At 40.1% G+C, this 25,526-nt stretch overlaps 1 protein-coding gene across 1 annotated transcript in view; it reads left to right on the forward strand.

Annotated features, from left to right (window-relative positions):
• AFF3 (AF4/FMR2 family member 3) overlaps positions 1 to 25,526 on the forward strand; it is a 547,917-nt gene that overhangs the window by 422,095 nt on the left and 100,296 nt on the right. The window contains exon 12 of the mRNA XM_036028289.1: positions 24,744 to 24,784. Within this exon, the coding sequence (XP_035884182.1) occupies positions 24,744 to 24,784 (41 nt within the window). The remainder of the gene's footprint in view (positions 1 to 24,743; positions 24,785 to 25,526) is intronic.

Consider the following 25,526-nt stretch of genomic DNA (forward strand, 5'->3'; position numbering starts at 1 on the left):
CTGTATCTTTCCACCTATTCCTCCCTTCCCCCTCCCCACTGAAATCCCTCCATGTAATCTCCATTTCTCTGATTCTGTTCCTATTCTAGTTGTTGGCTTAGTTTTTGTTTTTCTTTTTCTTTCTTTCTTTCTTTCTTTCTTTCTTTCTTTCTTTCTTTCTTTCTTTCTTTTTAGGTTCATTTGTTAATAGTTGTGAGTTTGTTGTCATTTTACTATTCATATTTTTTATCTTCTTTTTCTTGGGTAAGTCCCTTTAACATTTCCTATAATAATGGCTTGGTGATGAGGAAGTCCTTTAACTTGACCTTATCTGGGAAGCACTTTATCTGCCCTTCATTCTAAATGATAGCTTTGCTGGATAGAGTATTCTTAAATGTAGATCCCTGCCTTCCATGACTTCAAATACTTCTTCCCAGCCCTTCTTGCCTGCAAGGTTTCTTTTGAGAAATCAGCTGCTAGTCTTATGGGCACTCCTTTGTAGGTAACTCTCTCCTTTCCTCTTGCTGCTTTGAAGATTCTCTCCTTATCTTTCATCTTGGGTAACTTAATGATGATGTGCCTTGGTGTGTTCCTCTTTGGGCCCAACTTCTTTGGGACTCTCTGAGCTTCCTGGACTTCCTGGAAGTCTATTTCCTTCACCAGACTGGGGAAGTTTTCCTTCATTATTTGTTCAAAAAGGTTTTCATTCTTGGTCTTCCTCTTCTCCTTCTGGCACCCCTATAATTCAGATATTGGAACATTTCAGGTTGTCCCAGAGGTTTGTAAGAATCTCTTCACCTTTTCGTATTCTTGTTTCTTCATTTTGATGGATGTTTATTTTTTCCCTTTGTTCCAAATTGTTGCTTTGGGACCTGGTTTCCTTCCTGTTACTCTTGGTTCCCTGAACATTCTGCTTTATTTCACTTTGGGTATCTTTCATTTGTTCCTTCATTTTTCAACCAAGCTAAATCAGATTTGTGAGCATTTTGATTACCAGGACTTTAAATTCTCTATCAGATATTTTGGCAATCTCCTCCTCACTTAGCTCTCTTTCTGAGGCTTTATTATGTTGTTTCCTTTGGGCCATATTTCTTTGTCTTGGCACAGTTGATAGGTTGTAAGGGGGCAGGCCTTAGGTTTTCACCTGGGCAGGACTACCCTCTGTGCTGCCTTGTGGCCCTGCCTGTGTGGGAGCGGCCAAAGGGTGGCCTGCTAGGCTCTGCCATACTTTTCAACAGACTCTTGTGTGAGACTGGTAGGAGCGTTTCCTACTGCCGCAACTGCTGTAGCCCACAGCCACCTCTGAGTCCTCGTAAGTCAGCCCCTCCCTTGCATGAAGCTGGGCAGCCAGACCCTCCCCTAAGGTCCACTGCACCCCCAAGGTTTTTCTGAGTCTGCTGCGTGATCCACTGCCTTACCAGTCTGGTTGCTCTGGTTGATTTTTTCTTTAATTCCTTTGTTGTCACAGTTCCATTCACTTTGATTTTCTGGTGTTTTTGGTAGTTTATTGATTTCAGATTGGTTGTTATCTTCCTTTTGGTTGTGCGAGGAAACAAAGGGTCTCTACCTATGCCTGTATCTTGGCTGGAACTCAGGATAGAAATATCATTCTTTTTTTTCTTTTTTTTTTAGATTTTATTTATTTATTTTTTTAGAGAAGGGAAGGAAGGGAGAAACAGGGAGAGAGAAACATCAATGTGTGGTTGCCTCTCACTTGGCCCCCACTGGGGACCTGGCCCACAACCCAGGGATGTGCCCTGACTGAGAATCAAACCTGCAATTCTTTGGTTCACAGCCCGTGCTCAATCCTCTGAGCTATGCCAGCCAGGTGGAAATATCATTCTTAAGGTCTCTTTTTTTGTATCATCTTTGTCTGGTTTTGATATAAGGCAGGGGTGTCAAATTCATCTTCAACAGGGCCACATCAGCATCTCAGTTGTCTTCAAAGGGCCAAAATGATTTTGGGACTATATAAATGTAACTACTCCTTAACTGTTGAGGAATTGAAATTACATTCGCCCCTTTTTTTTTTTAAGTTTGTCCAACACCCTTTTTTTTTTCTTCTTTTTTTAAAGATTTTATTTATTTATTTTTAGAGAGGGAAGGGAGAGAGAGAGAGAGAGAGAGACAGAGAGGGAGGGAGAGGGAGAAACATCAATGTGCGGTTGCTGGGGGTCATGGCCTGCAACCCAGGCATGTGCCCTGACTAGGAATCGAACCTGCGACACTTTGGTTCACAGCCCACGCTCAATCCACTGAGCTACACTAGCCAGGGCACATTTGGCCCTTTGAAGGCAACTATAAGGCTGATGTGATCCCTGGTGAAGATGAGTTTGACCCCCCTGATACAAGGCAACACTGGCTTGTACAATGAATTGAGAAGTGTTCCTTGCTCTTCCCTTTTTTTTAAGAGATTGCATAAAAAAGAGATTGCATTCCTCTTTAAATGTTTGTCAGAATTCCCTAGTAAAACCATGTGGACCTGAAGATATTAAAAACTTACAAATTCTGTTTTCTTTATAGTTAATGGGTTATTCAGATTTCTTCATCTTGGCTAGATTATGGTAGTATGTGCTCTCCAAATAGCTACTCCATCATGACATTTAAGTTGTGATATTTATGTGTGTAGAACTATATTGTCCTTTTGATGTCTGGGGTTATAGTGATATCCCATCTCATTCTTGATACTGATCTTCTTTATTTTTGTCTTTGTGATTCTCACTGAATATTTATTGATTTTATTGATCTTTTCAGACTTTTTGTTTCATTGATGTTCTCTACCAGTTTTTCTGTTTTCCATTTCATCGGTTTATCTTTATTATTTGTCTCCTGCTTGCTTTGGTTCATTTTTCTCTTCTTTAGTTTCCTGAATAAGCATAGGTTTTGCTTTGACACTTATCCTCTTTCATAATATAAGCATTTAGTGCTGTACATTCCACTCCCACCACTGCCCAAGCTGTACCCCACAAATTTTGATATGTTGTATCTTCATTGTCAGTCAGTTAAGTGAGACTTCCTTTTTGGTACATGGATTATTTAGCAGTGTATTGTTTCATTTCCAAGTGTTTAGAGATTTCCTGTCATCTTTTATTCATTTCTAGTTTGGTTCCATTATGTTCAAAGAACATATTCTCTGTGATTTAAATTCTTGTGAATTTATGGAGCATTTTTTATGGCCCCAGATATGGTCTATGTTGGTATCTGTTTCATGAGCACTTGAAAGAATCTGTATTCTGCTGATGTTGGGTGGAGTGCGCTATAAACATCAATTATATCCTGTTGAGTTATTCTATGTCCTTGCTGACTTTCTATCCAGTTGCTCTATCAGTTCTTGAAAGAGGAGTGTTGAAATCTTCAACTATAATTGTGGACTTGCCTATTTCTCCTTTCCATTCTATCAGTATGTGCTCCACATATTTTACAGCTCTGTTATTTGGTGCATGACATTTAGGGTTGCTCTGTCTTCTTGGCTGATTGACCCTTTTATCATTGCAATGTCCATTCTGTCTCTGCTAAATTTTTGTTCTGAAGTCTACTTTATCAATGTAACCACTGCATTATTCTTTTGATTAATGTTTATATAATGTAACTATTCCCATTCTTTTTATTTTCAACCTACTTATATCATGATAATTTGAAATGAGTTTTTTATAGATGGCATATTGTTGTTATGATTTAATCCACTTTGCCAATGTCTGTCGTTTAATTGATGTGTTTGGACCATTTGCATTTAATGTAATTATTAATACATTAGCACTTAAGTCTGCCAGTTTATTTTTTGTTTTCTGTTTGTTTTTTTTCTCTTTGTTTTTGTTTGTTTGTTTGTTTGTTTGTTTTCCATTTTGGCTTCCTATAGGCTCCTTGAATATTTTGTGGAACTCCATTTTTACTTGTTTATAGTATTTTTTATTTTTATTTTATCTCTTTGTGTAGCTTTTTGAGTGCCTATTCTGGGTATCACATTATATATACATAACTTATAATAGTTCACTGGTGATGTCATTCTACAAGTTTTCTCCCTCAGCATCCTGTAATTATCTCCATCACAGAATAGATAATATGTGAGTAATATGGGACTTGTTTTTCTATCTTCCTGACTTCCTGAGTGAGCATCCTGAATCTGATTTTGTATCTCATTTGTTTTCATTTCGCTAGCGAATACCATGGCTGGCTGGCATGTAACAGGAAAGTCTCAGGTTCCTATAACCAGATCCATACAACCACCTTTATCTTTACTCTTTCTCTCCCTTTCCTTCTATTACTGAAAACACTACCTTCCTCTTATAAAAAATCTGTCCCATTTCCTCTCAGTTACTTGGGAACTTGTTCCCTTAACTCCTGCCCCACCTGTCCACCAGAACTACTCATTGGGTCAGTAGTGACATCCACAGATCCAAATGTACTGGGTTCTTTTCAATCTCTTATCTTATCGGAAAATGTACAGCATTGAGCACTGAAAGCTATTGATCACCCACCTTTCTTGAGGTGTCTCATACCAAACTCTTCTCTTTTGTTTCCTGCCCTTCTGGCTATTTCTTCTCAGGTTTCTTTGCTGACTGCTCTTCCTCTACCTAACCTTAAATTTTGGAGCCTTTTAGCTTTTATTCCTGATTTTTCTTCTCCACTTCCTTCTCCTGACTTCCTCCCCTACTCCCTTCCTCTCTGTCTGGGTGACCTCATCCATTCCCATGATCTTAAATTCTTACGTGCTTACAATTCCTAAAGTTATATTCTCAGCTCAGAGCTCTCTTCTGAACTGCAGACCTACTTGACTTTTCCACTTGGATGTCTCATAAGCATTTCACATTCTGGTCTTCCACCCCTTACCCACCCACACTCAGATATGCTCTTCTTGTAAGTGTTTCCACGTCTAAAAGTGTAACTGCCAGATGCGCTGCTGTTCAAGCCTAGAAACGCTGGATCATCCTGATGACTCCTGTTCCCACTTAAATGTTAGTTTCATTGCTAAGTCCTATAGATTCTACCTCCAAAACTAAATATTAGTCCATCACCTCTTTCCATCCTGGCTCATCTAAACCAGTCTAGTAGACACTGCATATTCCTATTCCTTATCTTTTATAATATAATCTCCTCATACTCTTCTCTTAAAAATGTTAATCAGATGAAGTCTTTTCTTGGTCTAACACCTTAAATATATTTACCATTCCACTTGGGATAAAACCCAGGGTGAACGCTACCCTACACAGCCTGGCGTCACCCACTCTGCCCCTTCACTACACATTGAGCTCATTCATCGCACTTCAGCCACATGGGCCTTCTCTCAGCTCCTCAGAGCCATGCTCAGCTTCCTCGGGACTGCCATAGTCCTCATCGATCTCATTTTCCCTGATCAACACCTACCTACCTAGGAAATGCAGAGTAACTTTCACTTCCTCAAGAAGCTTCCCCCTTATCTAAATTGGACCATGCTTAGTCCTTTTCACAATAACTTCAGTCTTTCTTCTTAAGTCTCATTATAATTTTAGTTATGTGTTATCTTTACTTTTTTACTTTTTTTCTGTTAAAAATTTTGTTAATTTGAGTGTGAGAGAAGAGAGAGAGAAGCATTGATTTGTTACTCTACTTATATATGCATTCATTTGGTTGATTCTTGTATGTGCCGTGACCGGGGATCGAACCTGCAATCTTGGTGTATCAGGACAATGCTCTAACCAACTGAGCTACCTGGTCAGGGCCTTATTTTTACTTTTTAAAATATCTTTTTCTGCCAACTACACTGGAAGTTTCCTGAAGGCAGGAACTGTGTCTAGCACAGCAGAGGTGCTAAGTTATTGCTGAACAGATTCATGGGTCAGAGCACAGTGTTGAGATGAATTGACAGGATTTCCTGCTGTTCACTGTCCATTGTCAAAGATTACTTTCTTTACCTTTATTTCTTTTACTGAACACTATAATTTTTCAAGTTAGTCCTACCCAAAGATCAAAGGTATTGACAGAGAAGACTGAAACATAAGACCCAAGATCATAAATTGACTATAGATTAATGCACAAATAATCTACCTATTTAGGAGGAAAGCATCTATCCAGTCTCCATGGAAGTGTCTATAGCCACTTATTAAATAGGCTTAATGCCAAGCCATATTGAAGTTAGAAATTTTCAGAAATTATCTCAAACAGAAGTCTTCAAAACTAAGAGAATGGGTTTCTCCACAACTGTCCCTTACAAGGATAGCAGAATTTCTGCTATAACCTGTAGAGATGGGGTTGTGATGGGGTTTACTCAGAAAGTTTAGAGATATAATTGAAATGGAAGCATATCCTCACATTTGCTCCTATAACATTCATACTTGAGGGGCTCAAAGTGGAAGTAGGAAAAACAATAAGAGAATTAGTTCTCTTATTTCTCTTGGTACAGGAAGGACACGTGACACATGTAGCATCTTTGTTTGGTCTTCTTTTCTGTAACTCTTGGTTTTAATAATTCCAAAAAGCAGTGTTTCCCTGGAAGAATATAAAGTAATTAGAAGATTTAAGACAAAATTATTCCTGAAGTTACTAAGTGCCAAAGAAACTTTTAAGATGGATTTAGAAAGAAGATATGAATTATATTACATGTCTTTCCACTTGTTGAAGAGGACAGCACTGCCTTTCATGTCAGGGTGAACTTGGGAGGTTGGACACAGCAAATATCGAGATGAAATTAGTACCGCTAAGGCATCAGGAGAGGGACACAGGATTAAGGCTCTCAACAAGGAGCATCCAAGATAGTGTCAAGAGAAGGGAGTGTTTCAGAGATGACAAATACAAAAGCTCAGGGAGAGCAGGGAAGCAGGATCCAGTTTGAATGGCTGCGTATGTGCCTACAGCTTCCAGTAATCACATTATCCACACATATTAGGCAGCCTTTTCCTTTTGATTATATAACTGCATTTTTCTCTGTAAATGAGCAAGGTTTACCCACTTAAACTGATGATTTTAATTTTGCAGGCCATGATCATTGAATAAAATCTGTAGAGGGAAATTTTCCTACTGGCATAATTTACTTCTCACCATGAAGAAAAGTTACCTTTTAATCCCCAATCAATATTTGGAGAGCACAATTAATTTAATAGACATCTAGGTAGTTAACATAAATCTTCCAGTTAAAGAGCCTATCCATGTCTTATTTGAGTGCATGGACTGCTAATCGTATCTAAAAGAATCTCAGTGTGAATTGAGAGCCTGGCTGCACCAGGGAGTCAGGACTGTAGGTGAGATAACTCTGAGTGCTGAATTGCTCTTCTTGCATGTTGAGACCTTGGGCTTCTCATGGGGAAGCACTGGGAATATTCCTGTGCTGATTCTCTGTTCTTTACCTTAGAAGTCACTGGAAAACAAACATCAGCTTAGAGTATAATATTAAAAGCAGATTGCCCACTGCAGTGGATGTTGTTCATTTTTTCCCTTGTTCCTTTTTAATATGACAATTGCATAACAGAAAGCAGAACTTTTAAAAAGAACCTCTGGCTGGGCCTGTCAATCAGTGACCAAATGAGTTAGCTGAATGATATGCAGATGTGGAATAAAAATATAGGAGGTTTTAGCAACCCAACTTCACTTCCCTGGGTGCATTTTTCTTCTCAGGATCAGCTTGGTTGATGCTGAAGTTCTTGGCCTGTGAAAATTTATTACCCACAGAGTCAATCTGCATTCAGGCGGCCAAGTCTGAATAAATAGAGTCATTGTGCTTGTCTGGGATTTGTGGCCAGAGTTCATCCAGTCAGCTTGACATTCACATCCCAGGAGATTCATAAAAGCCAACACCCTGGTATGTGCTCTTGAATCCTGCCAAAATTGTGCAGAATTATATAAACAGGAGTTGAAGTAGTAATCAGGACCAGGTTTGAGGGGCAAGGCTCCAAAGTCAAGTTTCTTCTGCATTAAAAATGAACTGTATTATAGATATTATTGGTAGTCAAATAAGAGCTAGAAAACTTTTATATAAAAGTAATTCTGAGAATGATCTTGAATGCCTACTAAGTGCCATACAATGTACAAGATGCTGGCTCGTTGGTCTTGATGAATTCCACATCAGCAGTATTCCTTAATTTAGCCTCAAGAATTGGAAGTGAATTTTAAATGCCAGGAAATGCCCTTCCTTCAATGCCTATACAAAACCAGCATATAGTATTACATATGTTAAACCTAAGAGCAAAATAGAAGAAAAAGAGTAGTTTATCTTTGTATGTTTAGTCTAGTGCAATTTAACCATACTAAAAAATTGGTTTCTTTTTAATATGGACACAGAACAATACCTCTAACTGAAAACTACTGCCTATCAGATCTTCATCATTTATATGTGAAATAATCATATATTCAAACCTTCAGTCACAATCGGTGAAACCCAGTGTTCATCAGACGGTTTTTGGGTCAGCAGTGACATCCACAGATCCAAATGTACTGGGTTCTTTTCAGTCTCTTATCTTATCAGAAGATGTACAGCATTCAGCACTGAGAGCTGTTGGGTCAGCAGGGACATGTTTGTTTTTCTTGAAGTCTTAAAACTTAGTTAAGTAATTACATTTTATCAGGAAAATGTTACTGTCACCATTGGGCAAATGCAAAATTATTTTATGATGACCAGTTTCATTATATCATGCAGCTCTATATAAAACGTTTGTGAAAAGTCCTAGCCTAGGTGGAGAAACACAACAATGTAATTGCTTTTTTCATTTTAATGAACTGTAATTTCCAAAATTGAAATGATCAACCACCTTAAATGTCACTGAATACAGATGTAAAGAGGCCCACACCCTGTTTCCTAAAATATGTTCTCAGGTCTCCTCTGGGAACCTGATTGAGATCAATGTAGGTTTGGTTGTGTCCAACCAGGCTGGACCATAAGATGCGCTTTCAGTGTGAGGACCCTGAATGGACATCGGGGAAGTAGAAACGTCATATAAAAATTAAAAGATGATCCATTAAATTTGGTAAAACATAACACAAAAACGAGAATCAAGTTCTTTTATTCTTTGTGAAGTTGAAGAATTCACTAAAGGAGATACATTTTTTTTAAAGCTAAGCCAAGTTTTTGTTAGTGGCGCCTATCAGGACCACCAAGACAGGCTCTCCACATGGAGAACAGAAGGGCCACGCGTCCTCAGCTGATAGGCACACTCCTCTCCAGTACAGCCGCCAGCCAGCAGGGCTGCTGGTTGGCAGAGGAAGTGGAATTCTCCCTCCAGACGACACTCCTATTTAATGCAGAGGAATAGCCCTTTGTCCTGTGTCTTTAACAGTTTTTTTTTTCCTTCAATAGCTTTTTCAGAGGTGTAACCGTTCAAGAGTGGATGCTCCCTAGAGTATATGTTATCAGTGCTGTCCAGGCATGGGTGGTTTCATATAGTAAAAGCTTTACCTAAATCATTCAGGTATTTGGTCCAGATATACACTTGGAAAGTTTTGGTTTTGCTTGTGTTTTTCCAAATATTTTCCAAGTGGAGCTAGTTATCTCATAAGAACAGTTTTTCTCCAGAGACTCCCTTACCCTGTTATTTCTACATGGAGCACAATCATTTGTGGCAATTCAATGCCCAGGGCAATTCCTAGTTCCATTGCAACCCAACCTGCAGCCACAGGTTGTGCTGAGTGGAACAAGACCGTCTTCGACAAGTGGACAAGACAGTCTCCAAAATGTCAAACCACCAAACATGGCCTTCTCACTATGAAAGTGTGAGAGTGCAAATTAACCAAAGTTTCTCTCTGGGAGCTTTGGCTCAGCAACATGTCAACTTTATTCTTAAAAGTCCAAGGCAGTTAGTTTAAGGAAGAGTATGTGATTACAACATACTGTGTGAAAACACTTGCATGTATAAACCATACAGCTATGGTCACTTGAGAGGTGAAAATTCTAACACCATTAATAATACAATCAGAATAGGTTCAGCCTTCTTTTATGTTATATAATTGATTTGCCAAGTGCAATTTTGAGAATGTTTCCTAACCATTGCAAACATGTTTTCACCTTCAACTATTGCTATTTTGTCTGAGTAAAAGAGTCATGTAAGTGAAACATAGGGACAGGCTGAAATTTTGATTCTTCAAACACAGGTTGCATGTTTAACAAAACTATCAAATCATTTATGTTACTTCTATCTTGCCTTTATATGAGAACAAAGTAACATTTGCATTCCACAGTTTAGGCCTGAGTTGCATTCATAATAATCAGCCACCTACCAAGGTCAGTGGAAAGTGAGTGGGACTCCACCAAGCATCATATCGAGGTAGCATGAGAACTTGGCTCAAAGCCCCAAAAGGCGTTTGGCAAACCCAACAAAGTGGGAAGTGACTAAACCCACTATCCACCTGCTGTGCTGAAGATGAGCCTTGTTACTGAGTCATCACCATGTTGGCTATGCTCTAGGTCTGGCCTGCACTGAAATTGCCCAGTGAGATGAGTTCCAGGAGTATGTGATGACCAGAGCCCAGAGGAGCAGGCCACCAAGCCATGGTACAACCTGCGGACTTAGATTACATCATGCTTCACACCCCAAATTTAACCTTCTACTCTTAATAACCAGAAATTTAAATCCATATGCTATCTATCTGTAGGGTATCTCCAAGCAACTCAGCCATCATTAGATATGCTGGCTATTCTATTGCATTTGCTTTCACTTTGACATTGTAGATGCCAGAACGGACCATAAGATACACTTTCAACGTGAAGACCCTGAATGGACCTAGACAAGCACATATGTGCGCATGCACACACTCACATTCACTCATGTGGAGGGCACGATAGCCTTGCCAGTGCTCTCCCCCAGAATCCAGGTCTTTCTGTCAGTCTCACAAGTCTGACAATTGACCACCAAACTTGTGTCTCCCACCATCATCTATGCATCATCCCCCCATCCAGTGGGTTGGGCCCATTTGCCTGAGGAATCCTCAGCAATCTTTCACCTGCCTAGACCTGACCCAGGCAGGCACTTGCTTTGTTTATGCCATCCTGTCATGGTGAGGCCAGGGGTAAAAAGAATTCTCCCCCAGGAGTTTCTGGCAAGCTGTCAAACAATGTGATTTTACCTGTAAACTTCTTGAGGAAAAGATATAGTCTCAGAAAACCGAAACCCTCCCATCTCCTTTGCAAATGCCAGTCTAAGAGACAACGCCTACACTTCCTCTTTTTAGCATCCCCAGAGAAAGCTCGGCCTGTGTTAGCGTCCACTCAGTGTCACATCGGTTCTCTGCACTGAAACTGGCAGAATTCAAACTTTGTCCAGTCCCCTTCTTCTCACCCTTTGTCCTGAATTACCCAGTGAGGCCCAGGCAGGACTGGGCTGCTCTCTGGGGCCTTCCTGCCCTGTCACCGTGAGCAAGCCAGCCTTGATGGACCTGGACAAAAATACTAAAGTAGGTTAACAAAATAGTTTAAAGTATATTTTATCAATTATGCTATTACAGTTTTCCCAATTTTTCTCCCTTTATCCCCCCTCTGCAAACCCTCCAGCATCTCCCCCTTAGTTTATGTCCATCCCCCCTTAGTTCATGTCCATCGGTTGTACATACAAGTTCTTTGAGTCCTCTGTTTCCTATACCATTTTTTACCTCTCCCCATCTGTTTTATGCCTACTAATTATGCTTCTTCTTCCCTGTATCTTTCCCCCTATTCCTCCCTTCCCCCTCCCCACTGAAATCCCTCCATGTAATCTCCATTTCTCTGATTCTGTTCCTATTCTAGTTGTTGGCTTAGTTTTTGTTTTTCTTTTTCTTTCTTTCTTTCTTTTTCTTTCTTTCTTTCTTTCTTTCTTTTTAGGTTCATTTGTTAATAGTTGTGAGTTTGTTGTCATTTTACTATTCATATTTTTTATCTTCTTTTTCTTGGGTAAGTCCCTTTAACATTTCCTATAATAATGGCTTGGTGATGAGGAAGTCCTTTAACTTGACCTTATCTGGGAAGCACTTTATCTGCCCTTCATTCTAAATGATAGCTTTGCTGGATAGAGTATTCTTAAATGTAGATCCCTGCCTTCCATGACTTCAAATACTTCTTCCCAGCCCTTCTTGCCTGCAAGGTTTCTTTTGAGAAATCAGCTGCTAGTCTTATGGGCACTCCTTTGTAGGTAACTCTCTCCTTTCCTCTTGCTGCTTTGAAGATTCTCTCCTGATCTTTCATCTTGGGTAACTTAATGATGATGTGCCTTGGTGTGTTCCTCTTTGGGCCCAACTTCTTTGGGACTCTCTGAGCTTCCTGGACTTCCTGGAAGTCTATTTCCTTCACCAGACTGGGGAAGTTTTCCTTCATTATTTGTTCAAAAAGGTTTTCATTCTTGGTCTTCCTCTTCTCCTTCTGGCACCCCTATAATTCAGATATTGGAACATTTCAGGTTGTCCCAGAGGTTTGTAAGAATCTCTTCACCTTTTCGTATTCTTGTTTCTTCATTTTGATGGATGTTTATTTTTTCCCTTTGTTCCAAATTGTTGCTTTGGGACCTGGTTTCCTTCCTGTTACTCTTGGTTCCCTGAACATTCTGCTTTATTTCACTTTGGGTATCTTTCATTTGTTCCTTCATTTTTCAACCAAGCTAAATCAGATTTGTGAGCATTTTGATTACCAGGACTTTAAATTCTCTATCAGATATTTTGGCAATCTCCTCCTCATTTAGCTCTCTTTCTGGGGTTTGCTCTGTTCTCTGATTTAGGCCATATTTGTACGTCTTGGGGCACCTGTTAAGTTGTAAAAGGACAGGGCCTTAGGTGTTCACCAGGGCAGGGCAACCCCCCTTGCTGTGCTGCAGCAGTGCCTGTGGAGGAGGGGCCAGAGAAGAAACAACACAGCTCCCCTGTCTGTCTCTAGCCTACTTTCCAACCAACTCTCATGTGAGACTGGGAGTTTCTCCCACCATGGCAACCACCATAGTCCACAGTCAGCTCTGAGTCTCAGTTTCCCATTCAGCCAGCCCTGCCCTCATGGTTTGCCACCTCACCATGGGTTCTCTCCCCCAACCCCACCTGCATAATCAGCTTCCTTGCAGTGGGTTTTCTCCATCCACGGTCTTACTGGTCTGATTGTTCTCATTGACTGTTTCTTTAATTCCTTGGTTGTCAGAGTTCCATTCAGTTTGATTCTCTGGTACTTCTAGTTGTTCATTGATTTTAGATTGGTTGTTATCTTCCTTTTGGTTGTGCGAGGAAGCAAAGGGTTTCTTCTACCTACACCTCCATCTTGACTGGAACTCTCAGGAGTGTTCTTTATTTGCATTACTGAAACTTTTTAAAAATGCTTATTTAAATAATAGAAGGAAGGGAGTACAGGAAGAATGTAAGTTCATTGATTTACATAAGAAAAGGCAAGGAGTTAATTATAGAAAAATAGGTCTAGAAGGTGGGAGGAGGAGAGAATGGTGGGCTGGAGTTTTGGAGGAGAGAGTGAGGAGGAGGAGGAAGGAGGCAGGGAGAGAAAAACAGGAGGCAGCTGCCACGTGGTGTGGGAGTGAGACAAGACAGCTAGCTAAGTGCGAAGATTCTGAGGGGTGCTACGGGGTGTGCAGCCTGTCCCCCTTGACCCTTTTGTCAAGACCCTTTGATATTTACCTTATTTTTTCCCTTATCTTTCATGGAAGTTTTATGTTTGTCTCAGATGCAAGACCTTGCTCAGACTGGTCCCAAAACAGCCCTGATTTTGTTATTTTATGTGTAAAGTAGAGAAAGAGTCACACCAAACAGCTAACAGTAACCATGGTAGGATGGAGGCTGTTTTTTGTTTTGGTTTGCTGTTTTTTTGCTTGTTGTATGTAGTAGTTTTTTTCTACAATAAACACATACCACTTGGACAAGAGAAAATTATGTAAAAATTGGGGACCTAGAATTTAAACTTGTACCCCTAATTGTGTATCACATACAACAAAAATGTTTGAAATCGAAGGTTAGATGTTGTATATTGTCACTTGCATAATTCTGTCACTTCTCAAAGCAACCTAAACATTTGAGACCATTGGTAACAAGCAAACTAAGCTCACAGTTAATGGGGATTGAGTTTTGTGAACATATTCTTTAGGAGCACAAAATATTTATATTTGCAACAGAAGGTTAGAGACTGGTAATACCACCTGCTCAGTCGAGACCCCAAGTGGCCCCTTATTTGTTACCTTAATAGAAACCTGGACAGAAAAACACTGGTAAAAAAAATAATTTCTTATAACGAAAGCAGTTTCATAGACATTGCTGTTTTGGTTTTTAACTAAATAAAAGGTCAGCTAAAGTTTGTCAGATCCTTTTACCTAAAACAATAATTGGTAATTGTTTAAAAGCAAAATACTGTCTTGTTAATTCCTTTAAACAAACAAAGAATGCTTTGTAATTATATTAACAGAAGCTTGAATAAACTTTAGAATCTATATTAAAGACTAAAGCCCAGTTGCCAATTTTGAGTTCTCAAAACGTTTTTTGAAATGAGGTCAAATTGAGTGAATGAATGAGATAAAGGCTAATCCGTCACCCACCATGGGGTCAGGATAGGTTCTGTTAGGGCTTCGTCATCTGGTGATATTGTATTTGTCAGACATTTGTGTGCCCTGTGCTGTTGGTTAGACCTTGTACCAAGGGTTGTCCAGTAATGTAACTGGTACCCACCTCCTGTTCTCAAGGAACTGGCTGGGATCTGGCCTCTATCACTGGCTGTTTATGGAATAAATGTCCAGCTACCCAGGTAGAAGCAGCTCATCACAAGTGGGACAGCGATGCCACATCTCGTGAAATACAAATTGCTCCCCATGACCTGTCCAAGAGCTGGATATCACCCAGCTTACTTCTACATGCCCACCCCCATCCCACCCCCACACACACACACATTGTGGCGAACATTAATAGCCTCACACATGACCATGGGTCTTCCTACCATGGTCCTCCCACTTCAGACTGACCTCTCACTTCCATATCAGCCTCCCTTCCCAAAGCCATCCTAAATCAGTCCACTGGGACCCTCCAACCCCTAGTGTTACCCTCATGATAGTCAGTAAGGCCCACTGTGTAGGGTGGCCTGGCCCCTCTGGAAGGAGTCTCATAACAGGCACTGTAGACAAGGGACAGCCTCCATTGTGCTCCCATTGTCTGCACACCTTTCCCTTCTTTCTCCTAACTCCTAGCAGCTGCCCTTAAGTTTGTATTTGAGATGGCAAAAAAAACCCAGGGCCTGAAAGCAGAGGGGACCACATGGTAGATGTCACAAACTGTTCACAGTGAATCCCTAGTGAGTAAAATGTACTGGAAATTCTCTCAGTCACTCTCAGGAGATCTGAATTGCCAAACTGAGACTATTACTGACCATTTGACTTCAAACAAGACTCCCAAATCAATCAGTTGATAACAGATTATGAGATAATGTTATCCAGGCAAAATTCATCTGGTATTATAGACCCTAACCACCCTAACCAGCATTTTCATAAGATAAATAGGTGTTCGATAAATGTGTATTACTGTCTTTATAGGATTTCTGGTAGACAAAACTAATCTAAGCAATCCAGTGTATTGGGGGAAAAAAACAACTAGTCAAACTTTCTCCAAAGCCAAAAGTATGCCCTAGTTTTAAAGAAAGTAAAATAAAGAAACAATATATAGCTAAGAAAAAAAATATTTTTTAACAAACCTCCTAGATTAGAGCCACGGCAAACACTAGGTTAGCCAAACAATCTGTATGGTTTTTTTCTGTTAAAGACACATTTATCATTTTCACCAATAACTTCATTGATTTGAATGTTTTGAGTATGTCAGCTATCTCCCACGTGGTATAAAGTTGATTGTTCTCAATGTCTCAATTTGATCGCTATCAACTTTAACGGGTCTACCCAACCATGGAGCATTGTCCAGTAAGAAATCTCCATCACGAAACTTCACAAAGCATTTTTAACACATTCAATCAGTCACAGCACCTTCCCCACACGCTGCACAAATCTTTTTTGCTTTGCAGTTGCATTTTTACCTTTCTTGAAATACCAGTAAAAAGCATAATACCCCAAAAATCTTGCATATTTTCTTCCATCTTCAGTATTAAAATGGCTGCACAAAAATTCACCAATTTTGATTGTTTTTAAATTGTGACAACTGTCACAATATGATCTAACAAAATTGTTTCAAATGAAGTTAAAGACAACTAAATGCTACTAGAGCCAGTAGCCATCTTACAGAAAAAAAAAAAACAAATGAACTTTTTGGTCAACCCAATAACAGTAGTTTGTCATCCACAGAAGTTACCGCCTCACATCCTGGCTGTTGATTGACAGGTAGCTGATTCACTACACGTGCTGTCAGTCATGAGGAAGCTCTTTCTGGTGGGGGTGGGAGATGAGCTAGGATCTCTGCCTTCAATAATCTTCCAGGATCTTGAGGAGCCAAGGCTAAAATTCTCATGAAGCAGATCACAAACTTTTTAAGAAAGAAAAGAATCCAGTGCTCATCCAGGTTCTAGATGAGGAGTTCAGAGAAAGGAAGGTCAACAAAAGTTTGTGTGGTCGAGGAACACTTATAGGCAGAATCTAAATAGAAGGAGGAACAGCCAGAAGGAACCAGGAAAATGACAGAAGCATTGGCTTCACTTACAGAGACATCAAGAATTGAAGTGACCTGTCTGCTTCTGACCCCATTCAGAGCTCTTTGCTTTATTGACAAGCTCCTCAGCCCCTGAAATTCAGTCTTCTTATCCTGATCTTATTTTTATTTGAAGAGTCTTCTTTTTCAGGGCAGCAGTATAACCCAGTGTGGTCAGAAAAGCAGTTTTCTCCTGTGGTCCCTAACTCCCATCTGGTTTGCATACCCTCTCACTTCCGAAAATGTTCCTATTTGGATGATATATGGTGTCATCCCTGACTCCACCTGACCTCTGAAGAGAACAGAATAAGGGCAAAGTCTACTGAACAAAATGCTTCCTGGAAAGCATTTCTAGGAATCTGAAAATGCAAAGTATTTATTATTACAACGGAAAAAATAGAGAACAAGACTCTTCCCTTTGTCTTACAAATATTACTAAATTTGTTGAACACCAAATAGTAGATCACAACATAAAAAGTTAAAAGACTCATCAATTAGGACTCAAATCAAAAGCAACAGCATAGAAGTTAAGTTAATGAAACAGTGTGTTATTAGAGGTAGAAGGAATTTAAACAGTTGAAAATATTCATAAATACAAGTCTCAACTTAGGAAGAATAGAAAAACTAAAAGTAAGGCCCTACAAGACCGAAATCCTATAAAGATACAGGATTTGACCTAAATTTCAAAGCATACTTCAGTAACAGCAAAACACAAGTGACCTAAAACTAGCTGTGATGGCATTTATTCAAGTAATTGAATGTGGATGAAGTTTTCTAACAGGTGAAGCAAAATGATGAAAATCACTGCTATGGAGATGCCACCTTTATTATCAGAATGAGAAGCCTGATACTGTGAATAGCAAAGATGGAGGTTATACACATGTAGAATGCACAAACAAAAATGTGTTCTAACCAGCTGAATCCTATACCTACTCCTTTTAGAAAGAGAGCAAAATATAGATGTAGAACATCAAGCCATATATCTCCTTTTTATGACTGTTATGGGTCAACAATATGTTGATGTTTTGTACTTCATTGGTATTTAACAGCTGTGATCTCACATATCCAAATATCTACTCAACATCTCCACTTGAACATCCTAAAAACAACTTGAACTTCACACACCCAAAGGTAAACTCTACCTTTGCTCTGCTTCTGCACCCATCTTGCCTGTCCCAATCAGTGGCTCTCCATCCATACCAGGGACTCAAGCAGGTACTTTTCCTCATTCCTGCCACCAACCCTGGCCTCCCACATCCAATCATCTCCAGTGCTACCATGCACTTCTCTTGTCTGGATTAATGCAACAGCCTTAAATATTGCTCCTTCCTACCCAAGTCCATTCACACACAGAAGCCAGAGTGAGATTTGAAAAATGTAAATCACTCCCTACTCTTTTTTCTTTTTAATTATAGGTTCCTCAGAAGACACAAAGAACGTACAGGCAGGTCCCATACATCATTTACCCAACTTCCCCTAATATAAATCATTTAGTGACTTCTCATCGCCCTGTAGAGCATACCCAAAATTCTTAATTTGACCTCCAAAGCCATTGGGATCTGCCACTGTCCTCACCACTCACTGAGTTCCTTCACAGTGACCTCCTTCTAGTTCTTCAGCTGAGCAAGGATCTAGGCCTGCCTGGAGCTCCTTCTTCCCCACCTGCCCTCATTTCTCTGATTCAGTAATTCTGCATCCTTCAGGCATCAGCTTAGTTATCCCTTAGTTAATGAGCCCTCCTCAACCACTCATTCCAAGCGAGGTCCCTGTCATATTTTCTTTCATAGTACCCTCTCCTCTTCAGTCATAGCCCTTGAAATCTAGACTATTTGTATATGTTTAACTTTTTATGTCTGGCTCACCTCCAGACCCTAAGTGCACTATGGTGAGGGTCTTCTCTATTTTGATGGCACCCAAGCCAAGCCTATTACCTGCATATATAGGGACTTGAGGTTGAATTATGGAGCTGTTCACATGTTAGTTCTGTTTCTATCAAGTAAGAAAGAAACTAGACCATCCTGGCACTCCTCTGATTTTAGCATCTTCCCTTTGCTCTCCTCCCTATTCCAATATCCATGAACTTGTCCTATGTTCCACCCAATTACAATAAGGGCACTTAATCTCTTCTTTGATTTCCCTTCTATCACAGCTTGTGACTAGTAATTTATTTAGTATATATTGAAACCTAAATTTCTGATTATGTTCCCAAGCACCAAGCTTGCTATAATAAAGACAGAGAAAAGATAGCATCTTTTGAAGAGAACTGGGAAAATGGTTATTTCTGGCAGAAAACTTGTTTTGTCTCATAGACTTAAAGTCATTCATGAATGAGTAATGAACTCAAGAAAGATCAATGAAGCATTCCCTTATTCTTCTCAACCTATTTTGCTGAGAACTGGATGAGAGGAAAGTTACTAGAACAGATGATGATTTAGGAAAAGAGAGATATGGTTGCTGTAACAGACAATTCTTGAAAGAAGGAAATTGAGCAATTCATCTAGTTTTCTCTGAGTCGATTTTCAGGTTTCAATTATGAGTCACCTAAGTAAATTTTTCTCTGTGATTTAATTTCAATGTTTATTTATTTTATTATTTTTCAACAGTAAAAGAAAATAGTGTCCAAAAGCCAAAGTATATTTAAAAGAAGAGCAGTAAAAAAATGGCATTATTTGCTTTGGTACGTGACATGCAATTTTAATTTAATGCCATAAAGCTTTTTTAAGGTATTATTTAAACTTTAACATATTCTTAATCTCCTTCCATGATGGACGATGAGCCCTCCTCTTTACAGTTTTTAATTATGTAAAATAACTGCAAATTAAGTAGTACAATCAAAATCAGGCATTAAAAATGTGGTGCAGGCAGTTGATGATGCTGGTACCACATTGTTAAGTATGTGGAAACATACATCATGTGGACAAGTAGAAAAATGAGGATCACACCAGATGGAGATGTAGGTAGATATACTGTGCTTACCAAAAGAAGGACAACAAATTTAAAAACAAAAACCAACCAGAACTGCCAGAAAATGGAACTGTATGGAAGTCTGACAACCAAGGAGTTAAAAAAGAAACATTCATCCAGACCAGTAGGAGGGTAAAGATGGGCAGTCCCTGCGGAGAGGACTCCTGGCAAGGCAGCGGGTGGACCAGGCAGCAGCTGGTGGAACGGGAGGTCCCACATATGAGTGCTGATAAACCAAGAGGAACAACTGAGGAGTGAGTGAGACAAACCACGCAACCCAGGGTTCCAGCAAAGGGAAATAAAGCCTCAAAACCTCTGACTGAAAAAAATCTGTGGGGGTTGAGGCAGTGGGAGACACTCCCAGCCTCATAGAAGTGTTCATTGAAGAGACCCATAGGGTCCTAGAATATATACAAACCCACCCACCCTGGAATCAGCACTAGAAGGGCCCAATTTGCTTGTGGGTAGTGGGGGGAGTGGATGAAAGCCCCAGAGAGCTGAACAAGCATCATTGATCCCTCTTGGTCCCCTCCCCCATATAAAGCACCACAGCACAGTGACATGGGTTGCCCTGCCCTGGCAAATACCTAAGGTTCTGCCCCTTACCTATAACAGGTGTGCCAGAACAAACAAACAAAAAAGGCCCAAATTAAAGAACAGATCAAAACTCCAGAAAAAAAAAGTACAACTTAAGCAATGAAGAGGTAGCCAACCTGTCAGAGGCACAGTTGAAAACACTGGTAATCAGGATGCTCACAGAATTGGTTGAGTATGGCCACAAAATAGAGGGAAAAAAAATGAAGGCTATGCAAAGTAAAATAAAGGAAAATGTACAGGGAACCAACAGTGAAGGGAAGGAAACTGGGACTCAAATCAATGGTTTGGAGCAGAAGGAAGAAATAAACATTCAACCAGAACAGAATAAAGAAACAAGAATTCAAAACAATGAGGAGAGGCTTAGGATCCTCTGGGACAACCTTAAACATTCCAACATCTGAATCAGAGGGGTGCCAGAAGGAGAAGAGGAAGAGGAAGAAATTGAAAACCTATTTGAAAACATAATGAAGGAGAACTTCCCCAATCTGGCAAAGGAAATAGACTTCCAGGAAGTCCAGGAAGCTCAGAGAGTCCCAAAGAAGTTGGACCCAAGGAAGCACATGCCAAGGTACATCATAATTAATTACCCAAGATGAAAGATCAGGAGAGAATCTTAAAAGCAGCAAGAAAAAGGAGACAGTTACTGACAAAGGCATTCCCATAAGCTGATTTCTCAAAAGAAACCTTATAGGCAAGAAGGGGCTGGAAAGAAGTATTCCAAGTCATGAAAGGCAAGGACGTACATCCAAGGTAACTATCCAGCAAACCTATGATTTAGAATGAAAGGACAGAAAAAGTGCTTCCCAAATAAGGTCATGTTAAAGGAGTTTATCATCACCAAGCCCTTATTGTATAAAATGTTGTTAAAGGAACTTATCTAAGAAAAAAAAGATCAAAAATACAAATAGTAAAATGACAACAAACTCACAACTATCAACAACCAACCCCCCCAAAAACAAAAACAAAAATGAACTAAGCAAACAACTAGAACAGGAACAGAATCACAGAAATGGAGATCACATGGAGGGTTATCAGCAGAGAAGGGCGGTGGGGTGGGTGGATGGTGGAAAACCAGGTACAGGGAATAAGAAGCATAAATAGTAGGTAGAAAATGGACAGGGGGAAGTTAAGAATAGTATGGGAAATGGAGAATCCAAAGAACTTATGTGTACAACCCATGGACATGAACTAAGGTCAGGGAATGTGGGTGGGAAGGGGTGTGCAGGGAGAAAGGGAATAAAGGGGGAGGAATAGGACAACTGTAATAGCACAATCAGTAAAATATATTTTTAAAAAAGAATGAAGATCACAGCCACTGTTTATGACTGGTGGGATGCCCACTATCTAAGCTCACAAGGACCTTCTGGACCCAGCATCACACCCACCTGCTAAAGGAAAGCAGCCTCTGCTCCAGGGTTCCAACTCAGCTTCTATTTGAGAACTTGGCCAATAGCAATCCTGTCAGGTTATCCTTAGCAGGTACCACCACCTGGGCTGCACCACTCCAGTGATGGCCTAGCAGCTGAATTTCTTGGTTTTTGTTTGCTTTTGCATTTTAAATAATTTTCTTATAAGCTGAACATCAACAAGCGCTGTGTTTCCTTATCACAAAAGTCAGCGAGAATATTTGAAGGCAGGAGAGAAAAACATCAATAGACTTTTAAAATATTGACAGCCCTGGCTAGGGGAAAATTTAGATGCCGTGTTAAAGATGTCTGTTGAACTTTCAGTCACATCTCTTACAATTTTTGTTTCCAGGAAGAGTCATTCTCCAGTCATTCTCCAGTGACTTCTGCTGAGACTGAATTAATAATGCATGCCATCTTTCCTTTAGGGAGTTCAAAACACTTTTTGTATATTTAGCCAAAGAGAGCCAGGAGTAGAGTTAGGTTCTTTTCAAATGTAACTGCCAAAAATGAAAGCCATCTATCTTGCTGAGCGGTAAGTGAAACCTTTTAGAAGACAAAACCCAGGGACCAAGATGACTGCCCATCACCTGCTGGGTGTTTTTTGTGAACACTCCTGGGCTGGCCCTCCAGGAGAGCACAGAGGGAGGTGTGAGAGGAGAGAGAAGGAGTACCTATCCTCTGACCTATGGGAGGGGTTCCCAGTATTCAAGTCTTCCCTAGACTTTTGACCTCGTCCCTGCCTCATTCTACTCCCTAAGTAAGGCAGAGGTATCAAACTCATTTTCACCAGGGGCCACATCAGCTTCTCGGTTGCCTTCAAAGGGCCGAATATAATTTTAGGACTATATAAATGTAACTACTCCTTAACAGTTAAGTGAGAGCTTGGTGCTGCCACCAGGTAGGAACAAAGCACTGGACCAGATAAAACAAGGTGGAGGGCCAAATTCAGCCCATAGGCCTTGTGTTTGCCACCTGTGCCCTAAGGTGTCCTCATGAAGAGATAGCTCTGTAGATAATTTTTCCTCTCTTGAACTAATTATATGACACAGGAAGGCCAGGGTATTTGGGCCTTAATTCACTGGCATCCAAGGAAGGAGGGGGAAATAGCCCCATACATTGTCCACAGTACCCTGGACATTGGCTGGCTAGCTCCCTCCTCATCCCATTTAGGACAGAAAGAGCAGTTTGGAAGCTGACAGTTGAGGCCCACAACATAAATGAATGGTAAAACCTCTCTCAGAATGGAAGACTTTCAATGCCAAGTTCAACAGATTTTTATGTTTTTTCCTGAATCAGTGTGGTTATGTCACTTGTGTAAATTGTTGATGTTCCTGTTATTAATTTAGTTTTAGTTCCGTTTGCCAGGCCCAGAAGCTAATGTTCCCTATGTCACTTCTGTCAGATTTCTTTCATTCCTTTGCTGCAGTGTTCTCCGACAGAAACACCCTTGTCATTTTAAGGGAACCGCTCCTCTTGTACAAGGGACCACTCCTCTTGTACAAGGGACCTTTTTGATCTTGAGAGGCTTTCACATCCCTGGCCCCGGGCATTAATTGGCAGTAGTGATCCCTCTCCCTATTAACACACAGGAACACCCCTACTCAATTCCAGACACCCTTGGGGTTTGGGGCAGGGGTGCCCCAGAGAACAACAGAGGCCTGAATAAGCCCTTGCTCTACCTTGTAGTCCAGTATCACCAATACCTCTTTACCCCTGAACACATCACTCCTGTCCTTAAAGTTTTGCTCAAATAGTGGGAAGGATTCCCTAATTGATTCATTCATTTAACATTCATTCATCAGATGTTTACTGAGCATCTACTAACAGTCCCAGGCACTGATTGGAAAGCTGATGGTCCACCAGCCATCAGCTCTCACTCATCTGTACCTCCCTTCATCTTTTTATTTGCATATTAATTCATAAGTTTCTTCAAGTCATCCCTGGACTTCATTATGACTTCCTGCCCAGGGATTTAGCTCCTCCAAGACTATAACTACTTCCTCTGCTTTTTCTTTATCCCTCCTGGAGCCATAGTCTCTGCATTAGTCTCCATGTTATAGGAATTCAGCAAGTGTTGGACTGATTGAGTGATCTGAGACATGCATTTATCCCCAGGGGTAGATTTCATTTCTGTAATAGGAATCATGGTTCTTCTGGGTCATGTTTTTCTAATCTGAAGATTCTGTCTGTTTTGTCTGCTACCAAAATGTAATGAAGAATAACATGGGAAATGTTTTGGTATCCCTGGTAAACAGTAAACTTGACATGTGTAATGGGCAAAGTGGAAACAAGCCTATGCACTTCTTACTTCTTGGCACACCCTGCATAAGCCTCAGTCCCGCAGGCCATGCACTGGTCCCCTCCCAGTAATGACTTCTGAGACGAAGCTCAGAGTGTGCCCTCTGCCTTCCGAAGCCTCAGAGTCCTCAGCCATGGAAGGCAAATGGGCAAAAAATAGACAGAAGGAAAGTAAGTCCAAAACTGGGAAAATCTGATGGAGCAATGGAGGTCTTTTATTTATTCTTTTGTTTTATGAAAATTTTCAAACACATAAAAATGTCTAGAATAATATAACAGTCCTCAACGATGTGTTCATCACCCAGTTTCAACAGTTACCAATCCAAGGACATCATTTCATTTGCATGCCTACCCAGTCTCCCTTCCCTCCAAATATGTTATTTTAAGGCAAATCCTAAAATCATGTAATTGTATTCATAAATATTTTGATATGAATCTCTAAAAAGTTTTTTAAATTGCCACAAAATCATTGCCTAAAAAAATCCAAAATCTCTTATCATCACATTTCCAGTATGTGTTCCAATTTACAATTGTGGTAACTTTCAATAAATCTGAAAACTGGGTCAAAAATTATACCTTTATTGGGAGAGATGCTATAAAGGAACTAAAACAGTTCTTTTTTCTTGCAGGAAAGTGGAATAAAGCAATGATAAAGTGATTTCAGGGAGTGCAAATAAAATAGTCCTGACTCCAGGGCCAGGGAGGGGGTGTCTCCTGAGACCTGTCTAAACTCACCAGTACAGTACTTACCGCCTCCCCAGGCTCACTCCCTGGTGGCAGGTGGGCACTGCAAGGGCTTAGTTAACTCTTCAGGAATGTTCGTTTCATACCATGACAGAGCTCTTACTATGTTACTAGTAGTTTAATGTTTGGCCACATGGCAAAAATGTGTGTGACGTGGTTCTTTTTTTAAGTGTTGATTGAGCACATAGTTTAAAAGTCAGAATATTAAATAAACATCTCTGCCCTTTCTTCCAGCAGGCAGCCCAGAGAACCGCTGTCCACGCTCTGTCTGACAGGTATGTTTTGTCATTTTTATGAACTATAAATTGCCTTATGAAACATTGAGCCCTATTTATTGTGGCATATAATTCATAATCGATTTTGTCCCTCAAGTATCTGGGAACTGGGATGTTAAACGTTTTGCATGCTTGGATTTGTCATGCCGTGTGGAGTTTATTACTGCAAAAATCTCCTTGTTGTATTTCACAGAAAGTGTGGAGAGTCCCTTGTTGTTCAATGAAACAAGAGACAAGGAACTGGAGAAAAGGCCTGAGTGGCGCAGTAAATTCTGAACTCTGGTATTGGTTGAGATCTAAGCTCATTTTTCAGCAATAAGTACTTCATTTATTTTGAGATGCTTTCTGCAGACTTTTTCCATATCATTTCCCTGGGAGCTATCTGTCTTTTGATGAGATTCTCTCTTGAAATACTTTATGCATGTCACCCAATTCACAGTCCTGAGTGCCTGACTTTTTACTCTGTGCTTCGGCTGTTTTTTCTAACTTGTATCATTGAATGAGATCTATAAACCTAATCAACTAACACACTCAAACTGTATTTCACATCCAGCTTTGCTGTATAAAAATAGTTGAACAGGAATCTATAGTTAACTTTCTAGAACCAATCAGGCCATTTTTTATTTTGGTTGGGGTTTTGTTTTGTTTTGTTTTGTTTCACTTGCTAAGGTTGGGTGCACACGTGTGCATGTGTGTGTGTTTCTTAAAGAATTATCAGGATGTAAAGAGGAAGTCCCCCACC

This window comes from Phyllostomus discolor, chromosome 6 (genome assembly GCF_004126475.2).
Source record: "Phyllostomus discolor isolate MPI-MPIP mPhyDis1 chromosome 6, mPhyDis1.pri.v3, whole genome shotgun sequence".
NCBI classification, from domain to species: domain Eukaryota; kingdom Metazoa; phylum Chordata; class Mammalia; order Chiroptera; family Phyllostomidae; genus Phyllostomus; species Phyllostomus discolor.